Here is a 20,000-nt window from a genome sequence, read left to right as displayed (position 1 = left end):
TGTGTCTTCATCGATATGCAGAATGTACGCTGGACATACCATCATCAAGGGTTGGAATTGGGGGTTAAATCAACAAAAATGATTCCCGGGCGCGGCCACCGCTGCTGCTCACTGCTCCCCTCACCTCCCAGGGGGTGATCAAGGGTCAAATGCAGAGAATAATTTCGCCACACCTTGCGTGTGTGTGATAATAATTGGTACTTTAACATCACAAGACTGGCAGCAAAAGATTCAAATCTAATAATTGAGCACTGATTTATCAAGACTCAAACTGTTCTGCGTTTCGGGATGGGTACCGAATTTGCTACTTTTTTTTTTGGCACCGACCAAATCTCGCTGGTCCTATCAGCACCAACTCACATAAAATCCTTTTTTTTGGTGACTTGTTTAACAGGTGAGGGGCATTTCAGTGTTTCCCATAAACTGCCAAGATACCTGTGGCGGTGGGGGCGTGGCTATGGGCGTGGTCACCATGACATCATCGAGTAACTTGCATAATTTACTACAATGATATGATTTTCTCTAAAAAGGCTCAAAAAATGTATACTTACTAATTAATAATAACAGTTTTGTTTTAAACGTCCATCCATCCATCCATTTTACAATATAATTACAACACTTTATGTACATATTTATATACAGATTTGAACAATAAGTTGTTCACTGCAATATATTTATTAATTGTGGTTCTTACAAAAAATATATCTTATAAAATATAAAAGCTAAAATGTCTCTTAAAGCTCTGCCCCTTTAATTAGTGCATACTAAATAATTTAACTTTAGCCTACTACTGCAACCATATTATTTACCAGCAACATAAAGTGAAACAGAGGCAGAGGTGTCCTGCCACAGTCAGTAACAAATAAACAGAAAACAGTAGTGGTGAAATACAAATAAGGCAACAAGAGAAGTATCCTACACTTCTCTTTTGTAAAGTAAATCTGAACAGCCTATATGGGCATCTACATCAACTATATCCGTCAGTCTACCCCAGGGCAGTTGTGGCTATGAAAGTAGCTTACCACCACCAGGTGTGAATGAATGATGGGTTTTTAACATGTAAAGCGACTTTGGGTACTTAGAAAAGCGCTATATAAATCCCAGGTATTATTATTAGTATTATTAACTATATGATTTGCCTGAGAAGCTGGACAGGAAAAATAAAAAATAAAAATAACACGGGCGTTTTCTAGAGGGCCGCCAAAAGACGTGTTTCTCAGCTGTAGTCCGTATGGACCGCAGCTGTACTCGGATGTAATACACTTTTTGTCAGGTTCAAACACTGATGACATTGATTAAACAAGACAAGAAGCAAGGAATTAAACGGAGACCGAGTTAAATTTGGCTCAATGAGGAGAAACGCGTAGACCTGTACCCTTGCACAGTGTCCCACCACGCTCTTGACGAAAGATTGTACGCCTCCTCTTTTATTTGGACTTTCCCTGATTACATGGCAACAGCTGTTTCTAAAGGGAAGGGGGGTCGTAAACAGCCGTCGCCTTTGGTTACAAAACAGTTCAAAGAAAAGGTGCCCGGAGGGGGAGGTCAGGTCCTGCTTCCTCTCCGCTTTGTAGATCTCGGGTCAAGATACAATTTTCCTGTGTATTACAATACATCAAAGAAACCGACTTCTTTAGTGATTCTGCTTCCAGAAATCCTCCGTGTGCATGAAGTGGCTGTCAGGTTCAAACACTGATGACATCTATCAAACAAGACAAGAAGCAAGGAATTAAACCGAGACAGAGTTGAATTTGGCTCAGTTTGAGGTGAAACGTCTGGACTGTACTCTCTGGCGAAAGATTGTACGCCTCCTCTTTTATTTGGACTTTCCCGGATGACATGGCAACAGCTGTTTCTAAGGGACGGGGGTCGTAAACAGCCATCGCCTTTGATTAAAACAGTTCAAAGAAAAGGTCGTAAAACAGTTCAAAGAAGAGGTCTCTGGAGGGGAGTCAGGTCCTGCTTCCTCTTCGCTTTGTAGTTCTCGGGCCAGACAATATCTTTCTGTTGATTACAATACATGAAAGAAACAGAACACCTTCGTGTCGCTTCCCATCCTGCACAGTGGAGTTTTACAAGCCTTTTGATTGGTAAGATCAAAGACAGCTTTTGTCTGCTCGCCGGGAACTCATTGAAACACAAAGTTTTAGATAAAATTATTCTGACACTTTTCCACCACTTGTGGCAGTAATGACAATATCAAACAAACAGAAAGTCGTAGAAATTTTTTTTAAGCGCAAAAATGATGACTAAAGTGGTGAAGCTGTATTTTCACTTGCACCTTAATTTTGTTGACAGTTTATTTAAAAACGTATGTTATTTCTTATTAAATTCAGGTAGATTTTATCGTATGAATTATTTTATATAGGTATTCATTTCTATTTAATTTAGCGCCGTCATTTTTGAATAGGATTAAAATTAAGAGTAAGATGACTAATTTAGTGTTAATATTTGAGTGGGCCACAGGCAACTCTGGAGTGGAAAAGTTGGGCCCCAAGGTCCAAACGGTTAAAGAAACCCTGGTCTACAATGTAGCCTAGAAAAGGTGATACATACGTATCATATTTGTGTGCTAAATGTCAACCACACAGACTGGACCAATGAAACGAGTCTCTCCATGGCGACACATGCAAAAACCTCATTTAAATATGGCGGTCTGCACCACTTTTGTACTTGTTATCAATTGTACAGTCTTGGTAGATCACTAATAGTACACAACATTGTATAGTTTGCACACACTATGTATTATTTGGATTTTAATAAGTAAGACCCTGAATGCCTTAACTCAGTGGTCGCCAACCTTTTTGTAGCTGCGGACCGGTCAACGCTTGAAAATTTGTCCCACGGACCGGTTGGGGGGGGGGTATTTAAAAAAAAATAATAAATTATTTAAAAAAAAATTTTTTTTTTTTTTTTTTACATAAATAAATACAATCATGTGTGCTTACGGACTGTATCCCTGCAGACTGTATTGATCTATATTGATATATAATGTTTTTGTTTTTTTTTTGTTTTTTTTTATGAAATCAACATAAAAACACAATATATACATTAAAAAAAAAAAAAAAAAAAAAAAATTTTTTTTTTTTTTTTTTAAATTTCTTGTGCGGCCCGGTGGTTGGGGACCACTGCCTTAACTGATGTTCCCCATGTTCCGTTTACGTTGCCGCCAAATGTTCAATCTGGATTCTATCCAGATTAGTTGGAATACGTCCTGGTGATTGGCGCGGCGTTTAAAATAAATATCCTCCCTCGCAGGTGCTGTGAATCTTCCGGCAGTGGCGGTGGGGATGCTGATTGGCGGTGTCATCATGAAGAAGACGGGAATGTCGCTGAAGAACATTCCGCGCTTCTGCGTGGTCCTGTTGACCATGTCCACCCTCCTCTTCATCCCGCTCTTCTTCATGGGCTGCTCCACGCAGAGAGTCTCCGAGGTCAATCACTACCAAGTCGGGCGGCACGGGTGAGCCAAGACGATGGACATTTTCTAATCAAGTAGTCAAGCAAAATTGCCTTTCTTAGATTTGTTTGAAAACCTGGAGCAGTTGAGAAGGCACAGGTCACATTCACTGCATGTATTGAAGGAACGTGCAATAGGATGAGAGACGCGTTCTTCTTTATACACTGACTACAAGGTGGGAGAGAGAGCGGGAGTCAGTTCAGTTTGGAGGGGGGAGAGAGCATGTGACGCAACTCGGTGGGAAGCATCGGGCTATCCAGACAATGATGCACTGTTAGACTGGAACGAAGAAGCCGACACCTTCAAAATGAGCAGCGAGAAGAGATACTTTCACAGTGGGTCATGCGGACAAGGTCATTCTCTGGTCACAATGTGCTTTTTATCGTAATACTGCAGTTTGTATACACATTTATTCCAACACAATACTGTTTTGGAGTTTAATGAAGTTAAAGTACCAATGATTGTCACACACACACTAGGTGTGGTGAAATTAGTCCTCTGCATTTGACTCATCCCCTTGTTCACCCCCTGGGAGGTGAGGGGAGCAGTGGGCAGCAGCGGTGGCCGCGCCCGGGAATAATTTTTTGGTGATTTAACCCCCAATTCCAACCCTTGATGTTGAATGCCAAGCAGGGAGGTAATGGGTCCCATTTTTTATAGTCTTGGGGGTTTTAACTCATAACCTACCTATCTTAGGGCGGACACTCTAACCACTAGGCCACTGAGTAGGTTACCTATTAAATAAAGAATTGTCCGGAGAAAGCTAATATCTTTTTAAGTGTTTATTTGAGATCTCAATTAAAATGAGTTGTGGTTATGCTGCTAAAGAAAGAAAAGTGAGAGAGAGAGAGTGATACAAAGAGGTCTTAAAGATGTTTATATCTGCTTTGGGAAACGTGATAGGGAGAAGGAGGGGTTGGGTCCAATCTTATCTGATTGTGATATTAGCAAAACCTGGAATGTTTTGATTCAACATTTGACAGGCAGTCACAATCTCAAAAGAAACCCATTTCAGGAGAAACCATTGAGCAAAAGACAAATACAACCCAAATTAGTGATCGTTGTCCTATTCACAGAGAAGGTGGTTTGGCCGCACCGCCACCAGACTCCAAGAATGCATCAAGGCCATAAAAGTGTCTTATCTATGACCAGGCCCAGGCTGCTGAGGAAAAGAAACCCCCACACAAACATTTAGGCTCAAATTGTGGTTTAGACAAGAGACGACTAAAATAGTAATTTTTCATCGACAATACTCACTTGTGTGGTTTGCCTTCAGTCCGTTTAGTTCAGACTTCTTTAGTGATTCTGCCTCCAGAAATCCTCCGTGTGCATGAAGTGGCTGTCAGGTTCAAACACTGATGACATCTATCAAACAAGACAAGAAGCAAGGAATTAAACCGAGACAGAGTTAAATTTGGCTCAGTTTGAGGTGAAACGTCTGGACTGTACTCTCTGGCGAAAGATTGTACGCCTCCTCTTTTATTTGGACTTTCCCGGATGACATGGCAACAGCTGTTTCTAAGGGACGGGGGTCGTAAACAGCCATCGCCTTTGATTAAAACAGTTCAAAGGAAAGGTCGTAAAACAGTTCAAAGAAGAGGTCTTGTGTGGTTTTTGTCTTCAGTCCGTTTAGTTCAGACTTCTTTAGTGATTCTGCCTCCAGAAATCCTCCGTGTACATGAAGTGGCTGTCAGGTTCAAACACTGATGACATCTATCAAACAAGACAAGAAGCAAGGAATTAAACCGAGACAGAGTTAAATTTGGCTCACTTTGAGGTGAAACGTCTGGACTGTACTCTCTGGCGAAAGATTGTACGCCTCCTCTTTTATTTGGACTTTCCCGGATGACATGGCAACAGCTGTTTCTAAGGGACGGGGGTCGTAAACAGCCATCGCCTTTGATTAAAACGGTTCAAAGGAAAGGTCGTAAAACAGTTCAAAGAAGAGGTCTTGTGTGGTTTTTGTCTTCAGTCCGTTTAGTTCAGACTTCTTTAGTGATTCTGCCTCCAGAAATCCTCCGTGTGCATGAAGTGGCTGTCAGGTTCAAACACTGATGACATCTATCAAACAAGACAAGAAGCAAGGAATTAAACTGAGACAGAGTTAAATTTGGCTCAGTTTGAGGTGAAACGTCTGGACTGTACTCTCTGGCGAAAGATTGTACGCCTCCTCTTTTATTTGTACTTTCCCAGATGACATGGCAACAGCTGTTTCTAAGGGACGGGGGTCGTAAACAGCCATCGCCTTTGATTAAAACAGTTCAAAGAAAAGGTCGTAAAACAGTTCAAAGAAGAGGTCTTGTGTGGTTTTTGTCTTCAGTCCGTTTAGTTCAGACTTCTTTAGTGATTCTGCCTCCAGAAATCCTCCGTGTGCATGAAGTGGCTGTCAGGTTCAAACACTGATGACATCTATCAAACAAGACAAGAAGCAAGGAATTAAACCGAGACAGAGTTAAATTTGGCTCAGTTTGAGGTGAAACGTCTGGACTGTACTCTCTGGCGAAAGATTGTACGCCTCCTCTTTTATTTGGACTTTCCCGGATGACATGGCAACAGCTGTTTCTAAGGGACGGGGGTCGTAAACAGCCATCGCCTTTGATTAAAACGGTTCAAAGGAAAGATCGTAAAACAGTTCAAAGAAGAGGTCTTGTGTGGTTTTTGTCTTCAGTCCGTTTAGTTCAGACTTCTTTAATGATTCTGCCTCCAGAAATCCTCCGTGTGCATGAAGTGGCTGTCAGGTTCAAACACTGATGACATCTATCAAACAAGACAAGAAGCAAGGAATTAAACCGAGAGAGAGTTAAATTTGGCTCAGTTTGAGGTGAAACGTCTGGACTGTACTCTCTGGCGAAAGATTGTACGCCTCCTCTTTTATTTGGACTTTCCCGGATGACATGGCAACAGCTGTTTCTAAGGGACGGGGGTCGTAAACAGCCATCGCCTTTGTTTAAAACAGTTCAAAGGAAAGGTCGTAAAACAGTTAAAAGAAGAGGTCTTGTGTGGTTTTTGTCTTCAGTCCGTTTAGTTCAGACTTCTTTAGTGATTCTGCCTCCAGAAATCCTCCGTGTGCATGAAGTGGCTGTCAGGTTCAAACACTGATGACATCTATCAAACAAGACAAGAAGCAAGGAATTAAACCGAGACAGAGTTAAATTGGGCTCAGTTTGAGGTGAAACGTCTGGACTGTACTCTCTGGCGAAAGATTGTACGCCTCCTCTTTTATTTGGACTTTCCCGGATTACATGGCAACAGCTGTTTCTAAGTGACGGGGGTCGTAAACAGCCATCGCCTTTGATTAAAACAGTTCAAAGAAAGGGTCGTAAAACAGTTCAAAGAAGAGGTCTTGTGTGGTTTTTGTCTTCAGTCCGTTTAGTTCAGACTTCTTTAGTGATTCTGCCTCCAGAAATCCTCCGTGTGCATGAAGTGGCTGTCAGGTTCAAACACTGATGACATCTATCAAACAAGACAAGAAGCAAGGAATTAAACTGAGACAGAGTTAAATTTGGCTCAGTTTGAGGTGAAACGTCTGGACTGTACTCTCTGGCGAAAGATTGTACGCCTCCTCTTTTATTTGTACTTTCCCAGATGACATGGCAACAGCTGTTTCTAAGGGACGGGGGTCGTAAACAGCCATCGCCTTTGATTAAAACAGTTCAAAGAAAAGGTCGTAAAACAGTTCAAAGAAGAGGTCTTGTGTGGTTTTTGTCTTCAGTCCGTTTAGTTCAGACTTCTTTAGTGATTCTGCCTCCAGAAATCCTCCGTGTGCATGAAGTGGCTGTCAGGTTCAAACACTGATGACATCTATCAAACAAGACAAGAAGCAAGGAATTAAACCGAGACAGAGTTAAATTTGGCTCAGTTTGAGGTGAAACGTCTGGACTGTACTCTCTGGCGAAAGATTGTACGCCTCCTCTTTTATTTGGACTTTCCCGGATGACATGGCAACAGCTGTTTCTAAGGGACGGGGGTCGTAAACAGCCATCGCCTTTGATTAAAACGGTTCAAAGGAAAGGTCGTAAAACAGTTCAAAGAAGAGGTCTTGTGTGGTTTTTGTCTTCAGTCCGTTTAGTTCAGACTTCTTTAGTGATTCTGCCTCCAGAAATCCTCCGTGTGCATGAAGTGGCTGTCAGGTTCAAACACTGATGACATCTATCAAACAAGACAAGAAGCAAGGAATTAAACTGAGACAGAGTTAAATTTGGCTCAGTTTGAGGTGAAACGTCTGGACTGTACTCTCTGGCGAAAGATTGTACGCCTCCTCTTTTATTTGTACTTTCCCAGATGACATGGCAACAGCTGTTTCTAAGGGATGGGGGTCGTAAACAGCCATCGCCTTTGATTAAAACGGTTCAAAGGAAAGGTCGTAAACCGTTCAAAGAAGAAGTCTCTGGAGGGGAGTCAGGTCCTGCTTCCTCTTCGCTTTGTAGTTCTCGGGCCAGACAATATCCTTCTGTTGATTACAATACATGAAAGAAACAGAACACCTTCATGTTGCTTCCCATCCTACACAGTGGACTTTTACAAGCCTTCTTCTTGGTAGGATTAAAGACAGCTTTTGTCTGCCCGCCGGGAACTCTTGTGATAACTTGGATCCAATTATTCTAACAGTGGCGGTCTCTCTCCAGGTCTCCCTCCATGTGTTACGCCAACTGCTCGTGTCCCGCCGGCGCCTTCAACCCGGTGTGCGGCTCCGATGGCGTGGAGTACATCTCCCCGTGTCACGCGGGCTGCACCCACTTCACCAAAAACCCCAACCACACACACCTGGTCCAGGTAGGTGACGTCTCCACACATGTTTACTACAGATATCCTGAGCCCATATTGGTATGGGATGATATGTGCTTGCATGTAAAATGTGTGATATCATGTGCGATACAAGCAGTCCTGTGCAAAGTTCCAGTAACTTCTTTACATCCTCCAATAAGCACACATGGTTGTTTTTTTTTCTTCTATTTTTGTCAAAAGGTAAACATGCTACTAGCAGCTACACGACAGCTAAGCACATAATAGCACACCAGCTAAACATGCGTAATTATAATTGAACAGTGTTGCAGTGTAAAGCAGCACATTTGTCAACACAAACAAGTATCAAATAATGCTAAGTGTGATATCATGTGCGATACAAGCAGTCCTTTGCAAAGTTACAGAAACTTCATTACATCCTCCAATAATTACACAAGGTTGTTTTTTGTATCGCACATGATATCCCACACAAGTCAGCACTGCTTGTATCCCACATGATATCACACACGAGTCAACACTCTGCAGGACTGCTTGTATCCCACATGATATCACACACGAGTCAACACTCTGCAGGACTGCTTGTATCCCACATGATATCACACACGAGTCAACACTCTGCAGGACTGCTTGTATCGCACATGGTATCACACACGTGTCAACACTCTGCAGGACTGCTTGTATCCCACATTATATCACATACGAGTCAACACTCTGCAGGACTGCTTGTATCGCACATGATATCACACACACAAGTCAACACTCTGCAGGACTGCTTGTATTGCACATGATATCACACACAAGTCAACACTCTGCAGGACTGCTTGTATCGCACATGATATCACACACAAGTCAACACTCTGCAGGACTGCTTGTATCGCACATGATATCACACACACAAGTCAACACTGTGCAGGACTGCTTGTATCGCACATGATATCACACACACAAGTAAACACTCCGCAGGACTGCTTGTATCGCACATGATATCACACACAAGTCAACACTGCAGGACTGCTTGTATCCCACACAATTCAACACTGCAGGACTGCTTGTATCGCACATGATATCACACACAAGTCAACACTCTGCAGGACTGCTTGTATCCCACATGATATCACACACGAGTCAACACTCTGCAGGACTGCTTGTATCCCACATGATATCACACACGAGTCAACACTCTGCAGGACTGCTTGTGTCGCACATGATATCACACACAAGTCAACACTCTGCAGGACTGCTTGTATCCCACATGATATCACACACGAGTCAACACTCTGCAGGACTGCTTGTATCGCACATGATATCACACACACAAGTCAACACTCTGCAGGACTGCTTGTATCGCACATGATATCACACACACAAGTCAACACTCTGCAGGACTGCTTGTATCGCACATGATATCACACACACAAGTCAACACTCTGCAGGACTGCTTGTATCGCACATGATATCACACACACAAGTCAACACTCTGCAGGAGTGCTTGTATCGCACATGATATCACACACACACAAGTCAACACTCTGCAGGACTGCTTGTATCGCACATGATATCACACACAAGTCAACACTCTGCAGGACTGCTTGTATCCCACATGATATCACACACGAGTCAACACTGCAGCACTGCTTGTATCCCACATGATATCACACACGAGTCAACACTCTGCAGGACTGCTTGTATCCCACATTATATCACATACGAGTCAACACTCTGCAGGACTGCTTGTATCGCACATGATATCACACACACAAGTCAACACTCTGCAGGACTGCTTGTATCGCACATGATATCACACACACAAGTCAACACTCTGCAGGACTGCTTGTATCGCACATGATATCACACACACAAGTCAACACTCTGCAGGACTGCTTGTATCACACATGATATCACACACACAAGTCAGCACTCTGCAGGACTGCTTGTATCGCACATGATATCACACACACAAGTAAACACTCTGCAAGACTGCTTGTATTGCACATGATATCACACACAAGTCAACACTGCAGGACTGCTTGTATCCCACATGATATCACACACAAGTCAACACTCTGCAGGACTGCTTGTATCCCACATGATATCACACACGAGTCAACACTCTGCAGGACTGCTTGTATCGCACATGATATCACACACACAAGTCAACACTCTGCAGGACTGCTTGTATCGCACATGATATCACACACACAAGTCAACACTCTGCAGGAATGCTTGTATCGCACATGATATCACACAAGTCAACACACAAGTCAACCCTCTGCAGGAGTGCTTGTATCGCACATGATATCACACACACACAAGTCAATACTCTGCAGGACTGCTTGTATCGCACATGATATCACACACAAGTCAACACTCTGCAGGACTGCTTGTATCGCACATGATATCAGACACAAGTCAACACGCTGCAGGACTGCTTGTTTCCCACATGATATCACACACGAGTCAACACTCTGCAGGACTGCTTGTATCGCACATGATATCACACACAAGTCAACACTGCAGGACTGCTTGTATCCCACATGATATCACACACACAAGTCAACACTCTGCAGGACTGCTTGTATCGCACATGATATCACACACGAGTCAACACTGCAGGACTGCTTGTATCGCACATGATATCACACACACAAGTCAACACTCTGCAGGACTGCTTGTATCGCACATGATATCACACACACAAGTCAACACTCTGCAGGACTGCTTGTATCGCACATGATATCACACACAAGTCAACACTCTGCAGGACTGCTTGTATCCCACATGATATCACACACAAGTCAACACTGCAGGGCTGCTTGTATCCCACATGATATCACACACACAAGTCAACACTCTGCAGGACTGCTTGTATCGCACATGATATCACACACGAGTCAACACTCTGCAGGACTGCTTGTATCGCACACGATATCACACACACAAGTCAACACTCTGCAGGACTGCTTGTATCGCACATGATATCACACACACAAGTCAACACTGCAGGACTGCTTGTATCGCACATGATATCACACACAAGTCAACACTCTGCAGGACTGCTTGTATCCCACATGATATCACACACAATTCAACACTGCAGGACTGCTTGTATCGCACATGATATCACACACAAGTCAACACTCTGCAGGATTGCTTGTATCGCACATGATATCACACACAAGTCAACACTCTGCAGGACTGCTTGTATCCCACATGATATCACACACGAGTCAACACTCTGCAGGACTGCTTGTATCCCACATGATATCACACACGAGTCAACACTCTGCAGGATGCTTGTATCCCACATGATATCACACACGAGTCAACACTCTGCAGGACTGCTTGTATCGCACATGATATCACACACACAAGTCAACACTCTGCAGGACTGCTTGTATCGCACATGATATCACACACACAAGTCAACACTGCAGGACTGCTTGTGTCGCACATGGTATCACACACAAGTCAACACTGCAGGACTGCTTGTATCGCACATGATATCACACACAAGTCAGCACTGCATTACTGCTTGTATCCCACATGATATCACACACAATTCAACACTGCAGGACTGCTTGTATCGCACATGATATCACACACAAGTCAACACTCTGCAGGATTGCTTGTATAGCACATGATATCACACACAAGTCAACACTCTGCAGGACTGCTTGTATCGCACATGATCTCACACACAATTCAACACTGCAGGACTGCTTGTATCGCACATGATATCACACAGAAGTCAACACTCTGCAGGATTGCTTGTATCGCACATAATATCACACACAAGTCAACACTGCAGGACTGCTTGTATCGCACATGATATCACACACACAAGTCAACACTCTGCAGGACTGCTTGTATCGCACATGATATCACACACACAAGTCAACACTGCAGGACTGCTTGTGTCGCACATGGTATCACACACAAGTCAACACTGCAGGACTGCTTGTATCGCACATGATATCACACACAAGTCAGCACTGCATTACTGCTTGTATCCCACATGATATCACACACAATTCAACACTGCAGGACTGCTTGTATCGCACATGATATCACACACAAGTCAACACTCTGCAGGATTGCTTGTATAGCACATGATATCACACACAAGTCAACACTCTGCAGGACTGCTTGTATCGCACATGATCTCACACACAATTCAACACTGCAGGACTGCTTGTATCGCACATGATATCACACAGAAGTCAACACTCTGCAGGATTGCTTGTATCGCACATAATATCACACACAAGTCAACACTGCAGGACTGCTTGTATCGCACATGATATCACACACAAGTCAACACTGTAGGACTGCTCGTATCGCACATGATATCACACACAAGTCAGCACTGCATTACTGCTTGTATCGCACATGATATCACACACAAGTCAACACTGCAGGACTGCTCGTATCGGAGATTTTAGATGCAAGTAGAATGTATTTATTTTGCTGACAACGGACCGATATCAATATCGAGTCGAGACACTGACCGTTGACATTTTCACTTCTGATATACAATAGCAATATCGGATCCTTTATTGTTGGCCGATACCGATATTGACCTGGTATGATATCAGCGGGAATCATACATATTTGAGATATTTTGTAGTGTGGAATGTTGGGAAAAGTTTTGATCATGTGAAATGAGTCAAAGAGAGAACAATGGTAGGTATGAAAAACGCCAACCTATTTATTATTAGCCGTCTGGAATGGACTCATGCTGTCTTTAGGTTGAAGTGGGGTGGTAATTTAAAAAAAAAAATTTTTTTTTTTTTTTTTTTTTTTGGCTAACATTTACTGGACCCAATAATTCATAAAGTAAAGCTGGAGATGCAGCGAGTTGAACAATGCGGACACGTTTGTTACTGGATACGTTCTTCTGCCTTGGAGACTTTGTATGTGCAAGTAATATGCAACTAGAATTTGTTCATACTTGTTTATATTGACACACGTGTTAATTCACACTGCAATGTTGTTCAATGATAATTGAGTATGTCTAGCTTATGTGCTATTGTGTGCTTAGCTGTTGTGTAGCTGCCACAGCCTACCTTTTGTAAATGCCTCGACTAAAATAAAGGAAATTGGAGGACATTTAGATGTTAACTGGCCGTGCAGATTCGCACGAGTCCAACACGCTTGTCTCGGAGTGCTTAAAACATCAGGGGGTCGCCTACAGCCACCGCCGCAAATGCTAATCTGACTTTTTGTCTCCCTCCTTTTGCCCGCAGCTTTACACCGACTGCAGGTGCATACCCGGCAGCCAGAGCCACGCCAGGCCGGCGCCCTGTCCCAACAACTGTCCTCACTTCCTGCTGCCCGTCATCCTGGTGGTCTCTGCGGGGGCGCTGATGGCCTGCCTCACCCACAACCCCATGTACATGATGCTGCTCAGGTGACCACACCCCTCACCCACAACCCCATGTACATGATGCTGCTCAGGTGACCACACCCCTCACCCACAACCCCATGTACATGATGCTGCTCAGGTGACCACACCCCTCACCCACAACCCCATGTACATGATGCTGCTCAGGTGACCACACCCCTCACCCACAACCCCATGTACATGATGCTGCTCAGGTGACCACACCCCTCACCCACAACCCCATGTACATGATGCTGCTCAGGTGACCACACCCCTCACCCACAACCCCATGTACATGATGCTGCTCAGGTGACCACACCCCTCACCCACAACCCCATGTACATGATGCTGCTCAGGTGACCACACCCCTCACCCACAACCCCATGTACATGATGCTGCTCAGGTGACCACACCCCTCACCCACAACCCCCATGTACATGATGCTGCTCAGGTGACCACACCCCTCACCCACAACCCCCATGTACATGATGCTGCTCAGGTGACCACACCCTTCACCCACAACCCCATGTACATGATGCTGCTCAGGTGACCACACCCCTCACCCACAACCCCATGTACATGATGCTGCTCAGGTGACCACACCCCTCACCCACAACCCCCATGTACATGATGCTGCTCAGGTGACCACACCCCTCACCCACAACCCCCATGTACATGATGCTGCTCAGGTGACCACACCCCTCACCCACAACCCCATGTACATGATGCTGCTCAGGTGACCACACCCCTCACCCACAACCCCCATGTACATGATGCTGCTCAGGTGACCACACCCCTCACCCACCCAGAGCATAATACTACCACCACCATGCTTGACGGTACACTGCAAAAAGATGAAATATGTCAAATAAGGGTGATATTTGCTTATTTTCTGTCTGATAAGATAATTCTTCTCACTAAGCAGATTTTATGTTAGAGTGTTTTACTTGTTTTAAGGGTTTTGCTCCTAAATGATGTCAGTAAGATATTACAGTGTACAGCTCCACTAATGCCTGGTTCACAGCAACGCCGCTTGCCGCGCTTTAAAGCGGCGAGCAAAGCGCCGTCATTTTTGTCCATTTTTCCACGAATATCCCAATCTCCGAAGTAATGTTATGCTTTGATACGCTCTGATACGAATTAGTTGCCGCTTTGTTACCGTTCCTCACGATTTGATCCCGCTTTGATACGCTTTAAATCACGCTTTGATACGTTTTATTACGCTTTATTGAACTTTATTATGCTTTGATGCGATCATGACGCTTTAAATCAGGCTCTGACACGATTATCAAGCTCTGTTGTGCATTGTTACAACAAAAATAAGAAAAAAATGTGAAAAAACTCAGTATACTGTTTTCCACACATTTTTTATATTCATTTATTTTTTCAATTTCTCTTTTTTTTTTGTTATATTATGTTCATTATTTATTATGTTTTATACCTTCATTTCTTTTATTTCTTTGTCATCTTAAAAGATATCTATCTTTTATTTCTTATGCTAGTTGACAATAATAAAAGGCATTTCTTTTATTTTTTATATTCATTTATTTTTTCAATTTCTCTTTTTTTTCCGTTATGTTTTATATCTTCATTTCTTTTATTTCTTTGTCATCTTAAAAGATATCTATCTTTTATTTTTTATGCTAGTTGACAATAATAAAAGGCATTTCTTTTATTTTTTATATTCATTTATTTTTTCAATTTCTCTTTTTTTTCCGTTATGTTTTATATCTTCATTTCTTTTATTTCTTTGTCATCTTAATAAATATCTATCTTTCATTTCTTATGCTAGTTGACAATAATAAAAGGCATTTCTTTTAAACGTAACATATTCTCTTTATTATTAACATTTTCACACAGAAAAATTACAGACAGTAATGTCAAACTGCAACATCGGAGTGTTACTTTCAAAGGCAAAATTAAAGTATTGCTAGAAACATAATTTTATATGGGACTTTATTGTATTATATGTATAGTACATGTTCCAAAAAGAAAAAATGCATAAAACACAGAATATTTAAAGGCCTACTGAAAGCCACTACTAGCGACCACGCAGTCTGATAGTTTATATATCAATGATGAAATCTTAACATTGCAACACATGCCAATACGGCCGGGTTAACTTATAAAGTGCAATTTTAAATTTCCTGCTAAACTTCCGGTTGAAAAACGTCTATGTATGATGACGTATGCGCGTGACGTCACTAGTTAAACGGAAGTATTGGTACACCTTTGAATCCAATACAAAAAGCTCTGTTTTCATCTCAAAATTCCACAGTATTCTGGACATCTGTGTTGGTGACTTTTTTGCAATTTGTTTAATGAACAATGGAGACTGCAAAGAAGAAAGTTGTAGGTGGGATCAGTGTATTAGCGGCTGGCTGCAGCAACACAACCAGGAGGACTTACTTGGATAGCAGACGCGCTAGCCGACGCTAGCCGCCGACCGCACGGATGATCGGGTGAAGTCCTTCGTCCTTCCGTCGATCGCTGGAACGCAGGTGAGCACGGGTGTTGATGAGCAGATGAGGGCTGGCTGGCGTAGGTGGATAGCTAATGTTTTTAGCATAGCTCTGTGAGGTCCTGTTGCTAAGTTAGCTTCAATGGCGTCGTTAGCAACAGCATTTTTAAGCTTCGCCAAGCTGGAAATTATTAACCGTGTATTTACATGTCCATGGTTTAATAGTATTGTTGATCTTCTGTCTATCCTTCCAGTCAGGGGTTTATGTATTTTGTTTCTATCTGCATTTAAGGACGATGCTATCACGTTAGCTCAGTAGCTAAAGAGCTTCGTCGATGTATTGTCGTGGAGATAAAAGTCACTGTGAATGTCCATTTCGCGTTCTCGACTCTCATTTTCAAGAGGATATAGTAGCCGAGGTGGTTTAAAATATAAATCCGTGATCCACAATAGAAAAAGGAGAGAGTGTGGAATCCAATGAACCAGCTTGTACCTAAGTTACGGTCAGAGCGAAAAAAGATACGTCCTGCACTGCACTCTAGTCCTTCACTCTCACGTTCCTCATCCACGAATCTTTCATCCTGGCTCAATTTAATGGGGAAATTGTCGCTTTCTCGGTCCGAATCTCTCTCGCTGCATTGTAAACAATAGGGAAATGTGAGCAGCCCTCCAACCTGTGACGTCACGCTACTTCCGGTAGGGACAAGGCTTTTTTTTTTATCAGCGACTAAAAGTTGCGAACTTTATCGTCGATGTTCTCTACTAAATCCTTTCAGCAAAAATATGGCAATATCGCGAAATGATCAAGTATGACACATAGAATGGATCTGCTATCCCCGTTTTAAATTTTAAAAAATTCATTTCAGTAGGCCTTTAAATATACTAAATGTAAAAAAGGGAATAAATATTCAAAATAATATATACAGTAAATATAATTTAAAAAATTATCATTAAATGAAATCTAGTTTGGTTACGCCATCATGAGCGCAACACAAGGTTGTAAAAGTTTCAACTACAATTCTAAATAAGATGTCAAAAGCAAACTGGAATCAAATACACACAGTTTAAAGATTGATCAATACCTATTTCAATTTAGTAATACATAAATATGATGATCTATCAAAATATAAAAGAAATATACCTGAACAGAACGCTCATGATGGTTACACCAAAAAGTATTGGGTTTCACTATGTGAATTATATTTATGTAGCACTTTTCTCTATTGACTCAAAGCGCTATATAAATATAATTCACTTCACTTCACTTCACACTTTATGACGCATTTCTTACTTTTGCACTTTCGTTTTTAAGAGCTTTTTGTGACGTTTTCAATGTGATTTTCCAACTTTCGAAAGGTTAGATTAGAGATAAAAATGTTAAATATGTTTAAAGTTAAAGTTGAAGTACCAATGATTGTCACGCACACACTAGGTGTGGTGAAATATGTCCTCTGCATTTGACCCATCACCCTTGTTCACCCCCTGGGAGGTGAGGGGAGCAGTGAGCAGCAGCGGTGGCCACACTCGGGAGTCATTTTTGGTGATTTAACCCCCAATTCCAACCTTTTGATGCTGAGTGCCAAGCAGGGAGGTAATGGCTCCCATTTTTATAGTCTTTGGTATGATTGGCACCTTTGGGGGATTTTTCTCTAAAAAATAGCACACCACCTTAGCCATGCTCACCCTTTAGAGCACAGCTGTAACTTTCTGGCACTAAGCCTGCAGAAAATAGTTCTTCTCAGGTTTCCCCGTTTACATTTTCACACTATTTTCTTCTGGAGCGGCATAGCTCAGTTGTGTAGAGTGGCCGTGCCAGCAACTTGAGGGTTCCAAGTTCGATTCCCGCTTCCGCCCTCCTAGTCACTGCCGTTGTGTCCTTGGGCAAGACACTACCCACCTGCTCCCAGTGCCACCCACACTGCTTTAAATGGAACTTAGATATTGGCTTTCATTATGTAAAGCGCTTTGAGTCAATAGAGAAAAGCGCTATATAAATATACTTCACTTCACACTTTATGACGCATTTCTTACTTTTGCACTTTCGTTTTTAAGAGCTTTTTGTGACGTTTTCAATGTGATTTTCCAATTTTCGAAAGATTACATGTGAAATAAAAATGTTATATGTTTTAAGTTAAAGTACCAATGATTGTCACACACACACACTAGGTGTGGTGAAATTTGTCCTCTGCATTTGACCCATCCCCTTGTTCACCCCCTGGGAGGTGAGGGGAGCAGTGAGCAGCAGCGGTGGCCACGCCCAGGAGTCATTTTTGGTGATTTAACCCCCAATTCCAACCTTTGATGCTGAGTGCCAAGCAGGGAGGTAATGGCTCCCATTTTTATAGTCTTTGGTATGATTGGCACCTTTGGGGGATTTTTCTCTAAAAAATAGCACACCACCTTAGCCACGCTCACCCTTTAGAGCACAGCTGTAACTTTCTGGCACTAAGCCTGCAGAAAATAGTTCTTCTCAGGTTTCTCTATGTTTACATTTTCACACTATTTTCTTCTGGGGCGGCATAGCTCGGTTGGTAGAGTGGCCGTGCCAGCAACTTGAGGGTTCCAGGTTCGATTCCCACTTCCGCCATCCTCGTCACTGCCGTTGTGTCCTTGGGCAAGACACTTTACCCACCTTTAAACTAGTGCCACCCACACTGCTTTAAATGGAACCTAGATATTGGCTTTCACTATGTAAAGCGCTTTGAGTCAATAGAGAAAAGCGCTATATAAATATACTTCACTTCACACTTTATGGAGCATTTCTTACTTTTGCACCTTCGTTTTTAAGAGATTTTTGTGACGTTTTCAATGTGATTTTCCAATTTTTGAAATAAAAATGTTGAATATGTTTTAAGTTAAAGTACCAATGATTGTCACACACACACACACTAGGTGTGGTGAAATTTGTCCTCTGCATTCGACCCATCACCCTTGTTCACCCCCTGGGAGGTGAGGGGAGCAGTGAGCAGCAGCGGTGGCCGCGCCCGGGAATAATTTTTGGTGATTTAACCCCCAATTCCAACCTTTGATGCTGAGTGCCAAGCAGGGAGGCAATGGCTCCCATTTTTATAGTCTTTGGTATGATTGGCACTTTTGGGGGATTTTTCTCTAAAAAATAGCACACCACCTCAGCCACGCTCACCCTTTAGAGCACAGCTGTAACTTTCTGCCACTAAGCCTGCAGAAAATAGTTCCTCTCAGGTTTCTCTATGTTTACATTTTCACACTATTTTCTTCTGGGGCGGCATAGCTCGGTTGGTAGAGTGGCCGTGCCAGCAACTTGAGGGTTCCAGGTTCGATTCCCACTTCCGCCATCCTCGTCACTGCCGTTGTGTCCTTGGGCAAGACACTTTACCCACCTTTAAACCAGTGCCACCCACACTGCTTTAAATGGAACTTAGATATTGGCTTTCACTAGGTGAATTATATTTATGTAGCACTTTTCTCTATTGACTCAAAGCGCTATATAAATATAATTCACTTCACTTCACTTCACACTTTATGACGCATTTCTTACTTTTGCACTTTCGTTTTTAAGAGCTTTTTGTGACGTTTTCAATGGGATTTTCCAATTTTCGAAAGGTTAGATGTGAAATAAAAATGTTAAATATGTTTTAAGTTAAAGTTAAAGTACCAATGACTGCCACACCCACACACACTAGGTGTGGTGAAATTTGTCCTCTGCATTTGACCCATCACCCTTGTTCACCCCCTGAGAGGTGAGGGGAGCAGTGAGCAGCAGCGGTGGCCGCGCCCGGGAGTCATTTTTGGTGATTTAACCCCCAATTCCAACCTTTGATGCTGAGTGCCAAGCAGGGAGGTAATGGCTCCCATTTTATAGTCTTTGGTATGATTGGCACCTTTGGGGGATTTTTCTCTAAAAAATAGCACACCACCTTAGCCACGCTCACCCTTTAGAGCACAGCTGTAACTTTCTGGCACTAAGCCTGCAG

General features: G+C 42.6%; 1 protein-coding gene across 3 annotated transcripts in view; it reads left to right on the top strand.

Annotated features, from left to right (window-relative positions):
• The window catches only part of LOC133644561 (solute carrier organic anion transporter family member 2A1-like), a 49,839-nt gene that overhangs the window by 25,052 nt on the left and 4,787 nt on the right, over window positions 1-20,000 (top strand). For all 3 annotated transcript variants that reach the window (XR_009824787.1, XR_009824786.1, XM_062039138.1), the window contains exons 9-11: window positions 3,259-3,463; window positions 8,086-8,233; window positions 13,450-13,613. Coding sequence is in view for 1 of the 3 variants with exons in the window: in XM_062039138.1 (XP_061895122.1) it covers window positions 3,259-3,463; window positions 8,086-8,233; window positions 13,450-13,613 (517 nt within the window). In the remaining 2 variants the exon portion in view is untranslated. The remainder of the gene's footprint in view (window positions 1-3,258; window positions 3,464-8,085; window positions 8,234-13,449; window positions 13,614-20,000) is intronic.

This window comes from Entelurus aequoreus, linkage group LG27, assembly GCF_033978785.1.
Source record: "Entelurus aequoreus isolate RoL-2023_Sb linkage group LG27, RoL_Eaeq_v1.1, whole genome shotgun sequence".
Taxonomy (NCBI): Eukaryota; Metazoa; Chordata; class Actinopteri; order Syngnathiformes; family Syngnathidae; genus Entelurus; species Entelurus aequoreus.
The sequence above is the reverse complement of the archived record's forward strand: the minus strand, read 5'-3'. Positions and strand labels throughout refer to the sequence as shown.